This window comes from Cyclopterus lumpus, chromosome 18 (genome assembly GCF_009769545.1).
Source record: "Cyclopterus lumpus isolate fCycLum1 chromosome 18, fCycLum1.pri, whole genome shotgun sequence".
Classification (NCBI taxonomy): Eukaryota; Metazoa; Chordata; class Actinopteri; order Perciformes; family Cyclopteridae; genus Cyclopterus; species Cyclopterus lumpus.
Window position 1 is genome coordinate 9,306,755 of NC_046983.1, and position 17,477 is coordinate 9,324,231.

At 41.3% G+C, this 17,477-nt stretch overlaps 1 protein-coding gene across 1 annotated transcript in view; it reads left to right on the forward strand.

Moving 5' to 3' along the window:
• The window catches only part of LOC117747775 (glucosidase 2 subunit beta-like), a 101,133-nt gene that overhangs the window by 77,691 nt on the left and 5,965 nt on the right, over positions 1 to 17,477 (forward strand). The window contains exon 13 of the mRNA XM_034557223.1: positions 5,768 to 5,839. Within this exon, the coding sequence (XP_034413114.1) occupies positions 5,768 to 5,839 (72 nt within the window). The remainder of the gene's footprint in view (positions 1 to 5,767; positions 5,840 to 17,477) is intronic.

Sequence of the window (17,477 nt, forward strand, 5' to 3'; positions counted from 1 at the left end):
AGATATCTTGTGCACTGACTGTCGGCTCTGCATAAAGAATTCCAATGCCGAAATATGATAAGCTGTCAAAAAAGCCAACCTCCACCACCTATGAACTCTTTACAGTATTTTATATAGACTTGCATTTGTGGTCCTCCATGTGGAAAATGAAGGTAAACTGAGAAATGGCCTACATTGGAATTGGATTCCATAATTGCACTTGAGGCCTGATGAGTTGACCATTCGGGGGCTCAAAGTAAAGCTCTCGACATGGCGGCACTTTCAGTCTTTTACTGGAGGAGAGAGATCCAAACTATGCATAACTCTTTCACCGCGGACATTAAGTGTCTTTCACCGTCATCTCCTACAGTAGTTGCTTGTATATGAGACGCATTTATGAAAAATAAACACATAAGGCAGTTGTTCATAAAATAAGAAGCCTTTTTTTGTATCTGTTTTTATTACTTAATAAAAGTACAGTAACTACATTTACCATGCAGTGATTTTATGGCATTATAATTGCAATTAAATATACGTTGTTCTCTGTCTGTAATATAAATGGCATGGTTAATAATCATACAATATGTTCATAGACAGTTGGATTTAACTGCATGTAATGACCATCTGGTTTTATTTTCAAGAAACTACATGCCTCCATTAAATTGTTAACAAATGATTTCATATGTGCTGCAAAGGAGTAACATGATTTATGTTTTGTATATATCTTTGTCCAAAAAAAACATTCTTTTAAGCGATTGTTTCTGTCTGTGTGTTAGTTGAAGGTGTAACGTTGCAGGAATCAATCTAACAAAGTTTGATTGAAGGCATTTGAAATGCATCACCCTATGAAAAGAAAAAAACATACTGTAAGCACACGCATGAATTCTCCTTCTGATATCATTATTATTCATAGTAAAGTAAAATAATATCAATACAAGGTCACAAGCGAGCTGAAAGGGAAGAAAAATCAGAAATGAAACGAACACAAACGAGCATAATAAAATATGTAGGACTGAAACAGAAAAAAAATCGATAAGCTCCTTATCTGCGTTCGGTCAGGGAATTCACATTTCCAGATAAGCATCATTCTTATTCAGCATGTTGAAGTCTGCAAGTGTGCAATGCAGGCTTTTACAGTCAGGGTTATAATCCAGAATACTTTAGAATAGTGTGAACTTTATAGTGTTGTTTTCGATAAGGCAGCATTACACTTATAGAGTTGGTATTGTGGTCAGCTGTAACCTGTAACAAGGAGGCAGTTGCATCTGCATGAAAGACGATTGTAATACCCAGAACAGTAACAATTGTTAATTAGTTGCAGAGTTAGCGCTTCTGCCTCCTCTCTCTGTCTCTGTTCCCGTCTTTGCACGAGGGGCGGAGTCGTGCTCTACTCTGACACTCACACCGACTCAGTACAGCGCAAGACTCATCATGATGGAGAGAATAGAAAGATCCTAAAGTGTGGATACATTTTACTCCGGTGAATGCTGAGAATTCTCGATGTCACAAATGCAATACAACCTTCACCAGTAAGAGAGGAAACACCAGCAATCTATCACGACATGTGGCCAACATGCAGAGCATGAATGTGCAGAAAGGCTCAGTCTTCTACTGTTTGTCGAGCTTCCGTCCGTCACTTTAGTGATGACGTACGGAGTTTGATCAGAAGAACACCATAATCGAGGAAGGCTAATTGCTTAGTCCGTCCCATTCTTAAGAACCAATAAGAGTATCGATAAGGAACCGAAGCAATTTGGAATATTGATAATCGTACTAGCATTGATAAAACCCTAACGATATCCTTCCAAGCTGTCTACCCACTTAGCAGCAGCTGAGTTGAGGCTAGCTAGCAGTGTATGTACCTGTAGTTCCATTAGCTGTTAGTGGTTAGCCCAACACACCGTCCAAAACAATCAAAGTGAGTTGCACAGCAGTTTGTGTAATGGTCGTTCCATTAGTTGTTAGCCAAACACACCACACACTGGTATCCCCCCCCCCCGCCCCCCCTCCTGAATATGAATGACTGAATATATCGATAAAGCTAGCGAGAGCACAGCACGTACTGCAACATTGACACCGTTACTGAAACATATGCTGCTTTTAAATGTGTTGGTTTTCCCCCAACATGTGCTGTTAAACAACCAACCACGTCACTTTATATACACAGCGCTACCTGTAAACCAATCAGCTAGTGTTGGCGTTGCTGCAGTTTGCAGTGTCAGCGTCGGTGAGCTCCACCCACGGCGCCACAGAGCAGTCTCGAGGGAGAGGGGCTTAATTGTTGTCTCTCCTTCTCTTGAGTGGATCTCAGTGGACTAAGTAATACATACACTTGTCTTTCCCCCCCTATATAACCTAATGAGTCGCAGTTGGATGACTGTCAGATCTCTAATTAACAGTGGACTGTTAAATACAAAAGCATATAGAGTTTGGCCTTTCTTGGATCACAAGAAAGGCCAAACTCTATATGCTTTTGTGTTTTTCTGTTAGAGATCTGACAGTCATCCAACTGCGACTCATTAGGTTATAGCTAAATGTTACGCAGCAAAATAAATAGCTGAGATCAGTAAGTGAGACTATCATAAAGAGTTAAAACCAACGTATACAGCTTTCCCTTAAAAGCCCAACGAAGCTGAGTTTTCCTCACTTTTATCAACGGTATATCACTTGCAGCCCGCATCAGCCATATAGTGAACAATAGAAAACACAACGACCTGTATCCTGTCTTATTGCCATAATTTGTCTAACTTCAGTAGCTTTAATTGGAAAGTATCAAACTGAACCTGCTGTCCGATCCGGTGAAGCGTGCAATACTGCCTGAGGGCCTGAGTGGTTGCATCTAACATATTCATTCCGTAACAATGTACCTTCAGGTTTAGGAACACCTGCCAAAGACACAGTGCTACCGACTTATTATGACTAGCGTCAGAGCCGAATTGTCTTGACGATGACGGATCACACGGTACAGAAAGACATGCCATGTGGAGTTCACGACCCAGATGGGAGGATTGCTGTTGTCATTTTAGGATCTGCTGCTCATCATAGCCTTCCAATTATTGTCAAAGATTTGATTAGTGACCCACCAAGTTTTCTCTTTCTCATCTTGCTTTCTCCTTTGTTTCCTCCGCCCAGTGTCCCCTTTGATGGCGTCGCCATCCGTCATATTCACGACCTGTTGAGCTGGTGATTCATATGTGCGGGGTCACCACCAGCACACTCTGATTCCCTTCCACTCTCTTTTGCACACTTTTATTTATTTTTATCATTTATCATCTTCCTCTTTCTTCTGCCTTTGTTCTCCTGGCTATTCTTTTTTAACCTTATTTTTCTATAGCTGTCAGTGTCTCTCCACAAAGCCTTTGGGTATTTCCTCCTCCTTGTCACACTGCTCATTTGCTCAGGATAGCTGGCCACAGTTTGTATAAATGTGCCTGTTTTGACCTTTCTACCGTGTCCCATTTATGTATCGCAGGCGGCGGAATGTGAAGTGTCTGTCTCGGAGACAGACTTCTAATCAACCCGCGCCTCTGTTTGCGCGTTGGGCTCGGCATTTCTTATCTCGCCAAACTTTTTGTTTTTTACCCAGCGTTTCTGTGTTTGCCGTGCCTGCTTTTGTTTTCTCACAAGCTGCCGCGTGGAGGCGAGCATCCAAGGTCAGATGGCAGTGCCCTCGCTCATAAATAGCCTAGTTTTTTGTGTGTGTGCACGTGAAAGTGTGCATTGCTGGCATGTCAGCAAAAGTGGGCAGGGATGGATGGCTTTGCCTTGAGGGTAAGAGAGAGGGGGAAGAGAGGTACAGACATACAGGGGTACTCCCTTATGGGATTAATTTGATTGCTTTCTCACTGCCACAGCAATTTAGCCTGGGTGTTTCTATATTTATTAATTTTGTATGGGAGGCTGATTGGCAAACTTCACCTCAATTTATTTGGCATTTGATTGCATATCTAAAGGTCTTGGTTGACAAATTGTGTCACATCTTAAAGTTTTGGACCAAAGCACTGCTGAGTTTCCAATTCTGTTAAACTATGTGAACCATGCAGCAGTTATCTAAGGTCTCAACTGGTCATATGATGCTGGAGTGAACTAAGGGTGATGAGTATCTCTGAAGAGGTGAAAGATAGCTGTGAAGAACCTTTTAACCAATTCTTATATTCTAAAGAGGGACAAGACAATAGTCTTTAGCCATGCTAGCATGGCTGTGAGGCTGGATTGAGCCACAGTGTGTTTTTACCTAACTGGTTATGCCATCATGCTCATAATGGCATTGCTAACATATAATATTTGTCATTCACAATCTTGTTCACTTAAGTGGAGTCATCAAGTTAGTAAATATTCTGGAGATGGACCAAACCACTAACATTGCTGCTAACATGGTTGTTAGATATACAGTTTGAGAATAAACTAATAGAATAATAACAAAAAAACATCTCAAGAGGAACATTGCTGCACTGTCAAATTTTTTTGGAGGGGAATGGATTCTCAATAGGCTTAGTCATGGTGAGACCTATTTAATTCTACTCCGAGCTGAACTGCTTACTCTGCAGTCAAAAAAAGATTCCCTCGCCCGTATACGTGGCGGATGAGGGCATCCCTGTTGAAACATACAGTAGACATGAAAGAATATATACCTTCAGTATATGAAAGTCTCTGAAATGAGAAGCATTTAAAAAAAAAAAAAAATCCCCAAACAATTGCAAGAGCAAAAGACGTCGCCTGCCATTCACTTACCTCTCCCACTATCCCCTTTTCTCTGATGTTCATCATTGTCTTTTCTTTCATCTTGTTTTTCTCTCGTACAGCTTTTGATCACCCCTGCACTTCCCAGCCCACACCCACTTACGCTGCAGCCATTTTATTACTCCTCCAGTCTGCATTTTCTCATTCACTCGATCTCGCTCTTGTGGTTGTCTGGACATCCTCTGCTCTTTTATAACAGTATGTGTGATGGTGCCTTGCTGCCTTTCCCACTTTCTGTTTCGCCATCAAGGTCTTTGATCAGTTTGTTGCTCGTTGTTTCTCGGCTCTCCAGCCTTATCCCCACTTAGCGATGGTCTCTACTAATTGCAAACTCCTTTAGACTTCCTTTTAACTTCGTAGAAGAGCTGTGGGAGGCCGGGTAACTGGTAGCTCCTTGGTTGCCAGTCAAGACCAGTGTCAGTGTTCAATAATTCTGCTTAGCAAACCCTGCTTTGATACTTGACACGTCTTCACCACAGTTTACTTGCCTGTTGAGAAAGTTTTGTTTTTTCGTGGCCCTTTTTTTCAAAAGCTGTGTTAACAGTTTTATTGGTGCTTTTGGACAACTGGGTCAATGGAAACGCAACATTGACAAACTATCACCCTATGAAGTGGTTTTGGCTAATGCATTCACAAACAATTGCTTATTTACTCCCGGCAAATGGGAATCCAATATTCACTTCATCTCTGTTTAGGTCTCCCGCATCTGGTCTTTTTTTTAAATTATTATTTTTTTTAAATGCTCCACTATTACGCTAACTTTGTCTCTCTGCCACTAAATGCTGAACAATTAGCATAAAGTAGGGTTACCAAAGTGTTTTGCAAAAGAACCAAAGAGAAAATAATGAGAGCGGTAAAAACTGATAACAAAACAAAAACCTGAAAGTTGGCAGTAAAACAAACCCAAAAAATGTTCGTTTTGTTATGTTGTCATTTCGTCAATGACAACATAACAAAACGAAGCAGGAAAAGAATAAGCACCATGGATTTTAAACCTTGTGTGCCAGTTTACTCAATGTGGATGTTGGGTTTTCTTTTCCCTCTGCAGGTATACTTACACCCTGTGCCCATTCAATCAAGTCACACAAAAGAGTACCGCAGGAACGGAGGTCTCGTTAGGGTAAGTACCTCCGTCATCTCTTCTTTAGTCTCCATAGACAAAATCCCAAACAATGACCGCCGTCCGTATCTCAGGGTCATGATATATTACAAACACAATTCCTTAAATGAGCTTTGTGTGCATTGTGTTGCTGTGACATTTAGTCCATAGCAGGACACATTCACACGGTTGAGGCTCTTTTGGAAGACAGCTTTCGGAATCCGAAATTGTTTTAGTTCATGAATGGGCCTGAAACCAATCCCACCACTGCACTCCTTTAATCATTCTTGCAGTGCGCATACAAAGTTAAACCGAAGACCAATATTTGCGCTATTGATTTTTTAGAATTGTTATTCAATCTCTGTTTGGCTTCATATGACCTTTAATCAATCGCTTACATATCTCTATTATAGTTTTAATACCTTTTGATCAATGACAAACAGGGGGCAGGTTTCATATACTGCTGGGGTTTTATTTCCTCAGACGCGAAGGGTTTCAATTTCATCTAAAGGATTATACTCTAGCCTTTTACCATCCCCTTGGGATTGCCTGTGCTGAATGCTCGACATTGGTGTGTATCAAAATGCCGACATGCTGTGAAAGGTGTGACTGTCGCCATAGAAACAATCTTTTGGATGTCATAAGATTTTAGTTTTTAGTTATTTTCATTCTTCCTTACCCAAGAGTGTCAGGATGGTTTGCAAGTGAAGTTGCTCTAAACAATCAGCAAAAACACTGCCTATATATACTATTATTATTATTATTATTATTATTATTATTATTACATAACTTTCTTGGTCAAACATGGGATCTTAATAATTTTCTACACACTGAGTTTGAAACAATGCAATTTTTCTGCTGAGTTTTTCTCATCACATAACAGTTGAAACATCTCTGTCAAACAGATCGAGGAAATAAGTAAATACATCATCCAAAAAAAAATGTTTTCTCTTTGAATTTTAGATTTTGAGGTGATAATTATGGGATGTCACCTTGCTGTCGGTTTCCACTCTCTCGTTAGCCTTAACCGTCAGTGACACTTTTATAGGGTTCAATTATAGAAACCATTCGATCAACATTGAAAACTTCTCTGGAACAAAAGCTTTTATGAATTGCTGCAACTCCTCCCCAAAGAGGAGGACTCAATTGCCATGGTGTTTTGTTTTGTAGTGGGCACACACTTTTACGGCATAAATGACCACAGACATGTGCGACGTGTCAAAACATTTGTTCCTTGAGATGTGATGCCATTACGTGGCAGTTGAAGTGAGACCTTAAAGATAATTAATTAGCAATCATCCCTTTCTGTACTTTTGCTTTCAAATGGTAATTAATTGGAATCTAAAGCAGGGCTGTATTTTCTTTTTTTCTTGCGACCGCCACCTACCACACTACCCACTCACTTTTGGAGCAGGAAGTGCAATGCTTCACCATGTTTTTAGCGCAGGAAAGAGGAAGAACAGAATGCTAACTGTGAGTAATGTGACCCCAGCTCTTCTGCCTGCCTGTCACTCATGATGGTATGGAAGGGCAGAAGGACCAAACAGAACCAGTGGTCAAACACATTTGAATTGGTCACTCTGTTTGGAACAAAATCGCTGCCAAACAGACCTTGAAGGAATGATTTCACGTATATAAACTGTCTGTTTTCCAAATTAAACGTTTTAGAAAGGACTGTTTAGATAGGACAGAATGCACCAGAACGAGATGGCCATGTTCCTTTCCTGAGAGGCTAGAAGGATGTTCGATTTGTCATTTACCTCAATGCGATAATGGACGAATAATGCTAGTTTTTGTTTGATCATGTGCAGACAACAACCCCTCATTGGTATGTTCTGGTGTAGGCCAGTGGTGCAGCACGATATGATGTACTACACTGTTTCCAGAGAGTGTGTAGTGAAGGTATATGTGGAATGGTTTTAGGGGGGAAGGGAGGTACATGAATCATAGCTTGCACGCTGGGAATAAAGTTCATTTTTTATCCAGACAGACCATCAGTCAGCCCTCGCAGGATATAGCTGGGCCTCCTGATATCAATCTGCATGGAGCCATCCTCCTTCTCCCCAGAGGGGGTGAGGGGGGCACTTTGATTTAAACGGCAGCATTTATCACACCTGCTCCAGCATTGTAAAGGACAACCATGAGAGAAGGGAAAAGGAAGAATAGGGAAAGTGAAGGAGAAACAGCATTAACACGTGTGGCCTGTCAATGAAAGTCTGGAGCTGTGGCGACGACATCGCTGACGCTCACTTGTACCAGTTTGGCTAATTTGGTTTAGTTATGTGATATTTCTGCAGCGTTAAATGGTCGGGGTTGCTGCATAATTTTGATTACCACTCTTGGCCAGCGTTTGTGTCAACGCTCATAAAATTTCAAGTTGTTCCCTTATCCCTAACCCTCCTTCATGCTCGGTTTTGCAACATAGTTGGCGTTAGACCGTTAACTTTACAAATGTTCTTAAGAAACAGTGAGTCACCCTGAGAACACTTCCTTTTGTAACTGCTGGCTCTTATATTATGGCCACACACACATAGCCATAAAGATTTGATAAGTCACAGCAGTCATACTGTATGCTCCCAATTATCTGTAAATGTAGATATTATACAAATCATATTCACTTCCGGAATTGCAATGTCTGTTTTCCATTTGGCTTTTCTGCCTTTTGGTCTCATCAGCTCAACCGCTTCCCGAAATGGCTATTGTAACAATAACATCAGCCCCGATAATGATAATAGAGTAGAAGGAAATGCTTGCATTGCGACAAACACCATCCCGCTGTGACAGCGTCGTCCATCTTCATAATGTCCGCTCTACCCCCCTCCCTTCCCGAGGCACACATGGTGGGTACATGGACAAGACGTCAAACAAAGGTTTACTAAATGCCCTCCACCTGAAAAGACAAATATACACACTCATATGTATATCAGTGATTTACATCACATGGTGTGTTCTGTTTACCGTCTTGTGTTTATGAGCTACTGTAACATTGATTTAACTCTTTGTTGGAGGAAGAAACAACACACGTGTACTGTACATGCAAACACCACATTGATCTCCCTTTGTCACTTTGTCACATTCAGTTCCTTCAAGCCTCCCGTGGTATCGATGTTTCTCTGCAATATCCCATTGGAGTGTGTGTGCTAATAGTGATAGTAAATAATGATGTGTTGAAGCTCATAATGTTTGCTGTCTGTCACAGGTTTCGATTCAACTTGGTAGTCATTTCTGAGGCCTCCGTTTGAAGTGTATTTTGGATGTAGTTGATGAGGGTCTTCTTGAAACTTTGATGTTCATTTTGCATAATTAAATGAAGAAAAAGTGCATACTCTTCAAATGTCAAGTATTTAAATCCACACAGGAGTATAGAATAAAAGGATATATTTTATATAGTCTATTTATTAAATTACTTAAAAACAAGCCGTAAGTGTGATATATGTCATTATCAAGCTATTAAACAACCTATATTGTGATAGAAGAGTTTGGTAAATACCGTTTATTCACTTTCTTGCTTCGAGTAGAATATAAATACCACTCATTTGTCTACTTTAAGTATGCAGCTAGAAACAAGCAGTTAGCTTGGTTTACCATTAAGACTGAAAGCAGGAGAAACGGCCACGCTGGCTCTTTCCATAATGTAAACATCTACTCACCAGCGCCTTAAAAGCTCACTTATAAGTTTGATCTAATTTGTTTAATCTGTAAAAACAACGTGGTGTTTAGGAGTTATGTGCCACACAACTTTTTTGGCCAAGGAGCAGCGACTTTCAGTCTTTTTTCTACTCTGATCTCAAATAAAACCCTCCTGTTCCTAGATCTGTACTAACCTTCCCATCTAACTGCAAGAAAATGAATTGGCAAATATCCAAAGATATTTAGCTTTTCCGTGAAAGCACTTATTGTCAAATGTGTTATAGTTGATACGTTGTTCATTTTGTTTCAGCTCAACTTTCACTTTTAGTACTCTTTTAACTACGTTGTTTTGTCCTTGCTGCCTAAATTCTTGAAGCTTCACATTTGCCAATTGAAACATCGCACGGCCGAAAAGAAAGGAATGTCCACTGCATGTTCGTAATTACAGAGACGTGGTTGTCTACAGCAAGAAATCTAATCTGCGTGTTGTGTGTCTGCGGTAACATGATAGAATGAAGAAACATGTTATCTATTTTGACGCTTGCAACCTTTCCTTAATACTCTAATATTTGATGGTATTTCATTATTGACGACAACGGATGGAATACAGTGAAATGTAATTTCAAATTCTCATCGGCGGAAACACGGAGTGTGCCGTCAACTACAAACAAGAAGCAGGTTTATACACCAGCAGTCTTTTCCAGTTAACAGTGAGCACCTAATATAAAACCTCATTTTAATTTCCCTCAAATGACTCTAATGGCTTAAATACATGCAGCACCACAGCTCGCCATCAGTCTGATCCTTTTAAGTTTTTAAAACACAATCCCGAGGAAGTACATTGTGAACATCCAGTAATTGGCTCCGCGTTCAAGTCATTTCCTGCTAACGACCACAACAACTATAGAAAACGACTCCTTTAAAGTGTGCCCTCACAACAGCGCGTGTCCATAATAACCTTTCACCATAAGCCATAAGTGCATTTAAAATATTTATGTTGCCCTTTTCAAAGTTAGCTGAGGATGAACACATCAGTCGCAACGACATGGAACAGTCTGGACTCGGACAAGAACACAAAGTTTGATCCCAGAAACCTTCATTCTCTATATTAAGCCTAATATGTAATATAGGGAAGCTGTGAGAAGAAATGTAGAATCAAACATTGTTGCTGCCGCAGCAAGAGAAAGTACACAAAAGAAGAAGAAGATGATACATATTTCCTCTAGAGCAGGGTGGCATGATTTAAATATATCTGCGGACGAGGAAAGGATCAGTTGAAAGGTCATCCGATGAGTTTTTGTTTTGGGACTCCAGGGAAATCAGGTGGCTGCGATGTTGGGGTCACAGGGTCGGCGTGTGTCGCCCCGCAAAGTTCAAGGAGCTCGGCCTTCTTGTTGTGCTGGGGTCAAACTGCTCTGCGCTCGTCATCATCGAGAGAAGACAGGGAGAGAGAAAATAGGAATACTTAAATTGTGCAGGGCCTGGCGAGCACACGCTGTGTTTGACAGTACGAGCTTGAAATACCCCAAACATCCAAATCTGATAGGAGGGACAAAAAGAGGACTGTAACTCCGAGACACTGGCTTGGCGGGTTGAATATACAAACCGTGAAAGAATAGTGAAGGACTTCAAACAGAAGAAGATTTATGACTCTAGATTGTGAAGTTTTACACCAGAAAGAGTATATCCTATGAACGTTGTATGACTGAAGCGGAGGCAGTGGCTCCAGAGGAAGGCACAGTGCTGCTGTGTGACCAAGGCGAGGGAGGGAAGAAAAGGGGTATTGTGAAACAAAAGAAAAGGCTATTAGTGTTGTCTGCAGGTTCATATCGCTCAGTATTCAAACCCACATGTCTCCCTTGAACTGCTTTATTGAACAGTAGGTTTTCAAACAGAAAGCAGTGGAGAAGTAAGGTAGCCTAGCAACATTGAAACCACTGCATATGCCCACTGCAAAGGAGCCCGGCAGTTGGATTGATAGCACAGAGCAACCTCAGAGAGAGTGGGACACGCCGGCCACCGGGGAATATACAGACGGGTTGGCTGTTACACATGGCCTTTTGTTTGAGCTGCACGTACGGATATAGCATGACAACGCTCTCGCTCATCTAATGCCAGGCTTACTTTAGAACCAGTCCGAGTGACCTTGTATTGTTTGGCTACTTTAGACGTTTTTAGAACGTTTATTTTCTCCAAAGGGGCAATTTGGGGTACTGTAATACAAACAATACACACATGTAAAACATGGAATAACAGAAACAAAGACAAATGCACTATACCTAAAAGAAAAAATAGAGAACAAATGCTGGAAGACAGAGGTGCAGCGATGTGAATGCCTCCAGGCTGTCGATGTCCTTTGAGGGGCCTTAGCATGAATGGCTTAGCTGAGCAGGTTCACTGGCAAATGCCCAAGAAAGGAGACTCGACATATGGTATATGGTAATATGGAAATATGTTCATTTGATCAATAAGAGTCAATTTCTTATGAGAGCAGCTTAAAAGTCCATTGTGTTTTAAAGAAGTGAAGTTCTGACAGAGAATATATATATCATGTTCCTTTTCAAGAATAATTACCGTTCACTTGCAGTTTTCATGTATAAACAGGAGAAAAAGCACCGCGTCTAATTATTTTTGATAGGTTGCCATTTTATTGCACAGCAATCGCAAGGGAGCTCTAAGATTATCACAAGCAGGTGAGCGTCAAGAAAATGAACATGTGCTTGGGATTGAATCAGAGAACGATACACTTCAACACCTCTTGACAAAATATCCTCACATAGTTAGCGGCTAAAAATACCGCACGATCTGGCCTTTTAACAAGGTTGATATTTGAAGAAAAAAAGTGTAACTTTGTGTGATATGCGAGTCATATGCTTGATTCCAGATGGCCATGACATTGTGACTATGTGTGTGTGTGTGTGTGTTGGAATGATAAGATACAAAATGAGAAGAGCCTTCTGTGTGTGCCCTGTTGACTTTAGTCGTTTCCTTGCCTTCCTCACTTCTGTTTCTATTCTCGTGCATCGATGAGCTCCGCCGCCTATTCAAACATGCTCAATTGCCCAAAAAGATGCCAAACGGTGGGGCGATGCGGTGCAAAGACTATATAGCGCCACAGCAGCTGAACGACGGCCCAACGTTGTGTCGTTATTTGCTAAGCTGATACGTAGAGAGCCGACATCAGGAAGTCACTTCCTCCCGCTGGAGCGTCTGACTGCAGGTCAAAGGCAGCGGTGAAGCCCGAGGTTCTGGGGAACCAGCAGGAGTTCATCTGAGTCCGACCCTCTAGCGCCAATGGCGAGTATTAAGAATAACTATGTAATCTTCTCGCTGATGGTCTCGTGTACCTGTATAGAGGCATCAATATTACGTTGAGACGTTACCAGTTAAAAGGTTCCTCAGTAACTTAAAGAACTTTAATGCAAAATTAAGACAACAGTTTGATTTAACTGAGATTTATTAGCTTTTTTGGAGACATTTTGAATTAATATGGGCTTGTACATGATTGTGTTTCACAATATGTCGTTACATGATTACATCACGTTAAGATTCAATGGAAACACGCTAAATGATCACATTGAGTTATGGCCCATAGATATTACAGTCACGTATGAACTGGTAGCAATCCCTTAAATGACCCGTGGTTTGACCAATGTGTCCTTCTACATTGATGGAGCCTGCCCGCTTTTCACAATCGGCACACTGGCACGCCCCCTTTTCTCTATGAAAGGGAATATGTTTGCTTTGAGGGTTATCATTGAGAAAGTGGTGACGTTGTTGTGAATGAGAGAAGCACAACCCCTTAATTAAATCTAATCAACTATTGTAGAAATTAAGACAATAGTGTCCGATAGTGTTTCCAGGGGAGTAACAATGATGAAACAAAGAAAACAACATAGCAGATTTAATATAAGTAGGAGGACAACCTGTCAGCCCAAATTGAGACTCTCCGCAGTCAAATATGGACAAATATCCATAAGTGGGATATTTCCAAGAACGGAGGGTGAAAGTGATGACATCCAGAGGTAATTATTTCATAATTGCTTTAGGGCTGTATCAAATTGTTTGAAGCTTCATTACGTTGACATGAATCATTCAAATTCTAAATCAACATTTGAATGCTGCGCAGCTTCTTTTGCACGCCATTCTGTTTATCTGTACAATGTAATTTAAAGATCAGCCTACACTTAATATTATGAGTATTATACAACGTGTAGAATTATATTTCAGTGGTGCCGGCATTGTTCCAAGACCCGTGATCCAAACATTTCCAATAACTCTATCGTGTTGTAAAGTCTACAAGTCAACATTTATTGGAAAAAGATAGATGTAATCATTTCAAAATCGTTAACATATTTTTATCGAGCAATATATTCTGCTTCAATCTGTATTTGTTGGCATTTAGCTTTTCAAAATGTTCATGTTTGCTCTCTCACTTGCCGGAAGACTTCGCCATTTACATCACATTTCCATTCCTATTCCTATTCTTTTGTGTTAATTGATTAATTAATTAATTTGTTGCTTTACTTTTAACTGGTTCTCTTTATTTGTATGTGTCTGCTTAATAAAGGCTGCATATTAAAGGGTGTCCCATCTCATCACTGTTTTGATGGGTATTTGTTATTTATGTTTTTATTTTACTATTATGTTTTCAAATCTTATCTAAGCCATAACGATTTAACCTATAGAGTAGTGACTTTTCGACTGGGACAAGTGCATAATTATACATTGAAGTGTTCTACTTAATGCGCTCATTTTCAAGCTGTCAAGGTCATTCGCTGGAGTGCCATTACTGTAGAGCGGGCCCCTCTTTACCTGGTACCATGGCAGCCACGTAATGCCCAATGCTGAAGAGGAGCATGCCGATGTAGCCACTGGCAGGTGCATTTATACAACACACTCACTATTATAGTAAGAGTGATGCCTATATTTGTGTCCGTCAGATGTTTGTGCTGCATGGGCCCTGAATCTAACAGTCCACACTTTATCTGGCTTCAAGGCGAAGGGGTAATGAATCATGAGTGTCTGAGGAGAGGGTTAAAGGGGGAGGGAGTGGAGGATGGAGGGGGGGGGGGAGATGACACTGTGAACCCCTGATGGCCTTTCTGCTGGGTAGCCATGGCAACATCTAGCCCAGTCGTTAATGAGGCACAAGTGAGCTGTTAACAGAATACTGATTTGGGTTTGACATCAGCCCTGATTCCTGACTGTCGGTAGGTGTTGATGAAACACGCTCCCCCCGTTTGTTTATAACCACGCGGAAAATGGCATCGGTGTTCTGTTCATGTGGCGAATCCAAAATCCAATGTGCCGTGGATGTTACTCGATGATTTAAGAGTAATTATGTTGCTACACATAAAGCTGGCCGAGATCCATCCACGATGCTGTGTGCAATTTAAATAATTGACCTGTTGAAGATTTATTTATATCCCCACAACTATTTTATAATATACTATATTTTAATCCCCTTCTGTTCCCCCACGATTTGGAAGAAGTAATTATAAATGCTCTCTTTGTATATCAGTCATATGGAATGAGATAAAGTGAACGCTCTGTCTGAGCATGCATGTGCCCTTCACCAGTTCCAATGCGTATGAATTATTTATTGAGGTGCTGGGCACAATTGGTGGTCTTGTGGTGAGAGGAACATCGTTGACTGGCAGTAATGACGGTGTCTGCGTTGATCTCAAATCGCTGCTTTCTGACGAGTGACCTTCCAGAGGCAGAGGTTAGCTTGGCTGTGTGAGTGCTGCTTCACAGAGTCCGAATTAAACCAGCGGCTCCCAAATTGCTCTCGTGTGTGCGCGGCGTGTCATGCTGTAAATAATTAGCACATTAAGAGTATAGTGGGGGGACTAACTTGCTGCTTCACACCGCTTGTTAAAGCAGTTAAAAGCATCGCTGTGAGGTGTAATTTATTGCAGTGGCAGCTAATGATGCTACAGTGGCAAGGTGACGGTAATAAGCACAGACTTACCATCTTAACACAGGTTAGGATTCAGGATGAGCAGGTGAGAAGTATTTACAAGTAATCTGATGCTGAGTTGGCACATCGGATCGTTGACAGTTGCTGCAAGTGAATGGAGTTTATTTAAAGGACCCGGCTTGATGTTGACGTTATAACATAAACTCACGTGAGATCACCCTAGAGCTGGCTATTGTTAGAAATGTTTCAGTACTATACTTATGAACCCTTTTTTATACCTGACATTGAGTCAGGTATAAATGTATTTGAATGTATTCTTCCATTTGCGCTTAATTCCATTGTGTGTGTGTGTGTGTGTGTGTGTGTGTGTGTGTGTGTGTGTGTGTGTGTGTGTGTGTGTGTGTGTGTGTGTGTGTGTGTGTGTGTGTGTGTGTGTGTGTGTGTGTGTGTGTGTGTGTGTGTGTGTGTGTGTGTGTGTGTGTGTGTTACTGTCTTATCGGTGGAGGAGGTGAAACAGCAGTTTATCTTTTTTGTGATTGAATCACAGCTATTCTTTGTCAATAGAAATCACAACTTAGTGATTCTGAGAGAAAATTAAATGAGATTGACTCCCTAATGTGTGCAATTAGAGGTGTGTCTGTTCTCCAAGGCCACTATCCCACCCACAATGCAAAGCCAATGTAGGATAATATAATTTAGTTGGCTGGATATGCTACTTCTACAAGTTTATCTGGGATTTAAGGTGCAGTGGAGGAGGCCAGACAGATCAAATTAGAACTCAGATTTCTGTAAATAAGATTATTCAGGTTTTAAGCCTAAAAATAACATGTTCAATATCATCCATCATTAATTATTAAAAGGAAGTCTGCATTTGTGGCCCCTCTCTTGTCTCCATGTGGTCAGAAATGGATTTTCTACAAAAGCTAAAATACAATTTACTCTCGGCTGCCAACGTTAATCTGTTTACATACTTTAACTATTTTCATTTATCTTACCTTATTGGACTTAAAACGGCAATGTGTCTGCTTCAATTGTTTTAATCCTGAACATTTTAGTAGTTGGATGGGAGACATATTTATTTGGTGCAGGCAAACAGGAAGTGGCCCAAAGCCCGAAATGTTGATTCACCTCGGTGCCATGAAATTAAGCTATACGGCCCAATTGGATGTTTTTGCACAGGTGCAACAGTCGAGCTGTGCACTAGTGTGGTGAAATGTGTAATGATCAGCCAATCAACCAGTGCAGGGAGATTATTACAGCCGGAGCTCTGGCCACATCGCAGTCATAACTTGTGTCCAGTTGACGGAGCACACGCTGCCCCGTGGGCCACAGCCGGGCCGACAGAGTAAGAATGGAGATCAAGGAAGGAAGTGAACAAACGCATCGCGGGGAATTTATGTGTGTGTGCGTGTGTAAAAGCACAGCTGTAAGGTGTAATTTATTAGCAGACGCATTGACTGCATGGAATGTGAAACGTAAGGTGGCTCCATCCGTCTCCATCTTGGCTGTGACAACACAGCATACCGCTAAAAATGGAAAAGAGCTAACGGCGAGCGGCCGGAGACGGCTGCTGAGACCGCCTTTCTCTCATCCATTATGTCTCACTTTAAGCCTTTTTATAATTTAAATGGGTAAAACTATATTTTTTTTGTGCCAGGCTGTAAACATTTATTTGTGCTGTAATGTTGAGCATTATAACACGGGTGTCTACAGACCGTGTCTTTTGGATCCAGCCTCAAGTGGCCAATTTGAAGCACTGCAGATTTTGGCACCTCCGCATTGGCTTTGTTTTCCCAGCACCGGCGATTTCCCCTTTGGCAGACCAGGACGCATGAAGGTGATGTGCCGGCGATCACTGGTCAACTAGCAGCGAGGGCCTAGAGCACGTCACTTTCACCATCTGCCGTGTCTGCCGGCCCTGACAGCAATCCATTTCAGGGCCTCCTGGTACCAACAGAGTGCTAAAACCCAATCAAACAGGCTGGAAGGAAAAGGCGAGACGCTCGGGCCCAGCCAGCTTCCACTTGTGTGAGCACCTGACCTCTGACTGAACCCGTTCTGGCATCTTTAATAATCCATGGACATCATGGATGGCAGAAAAGC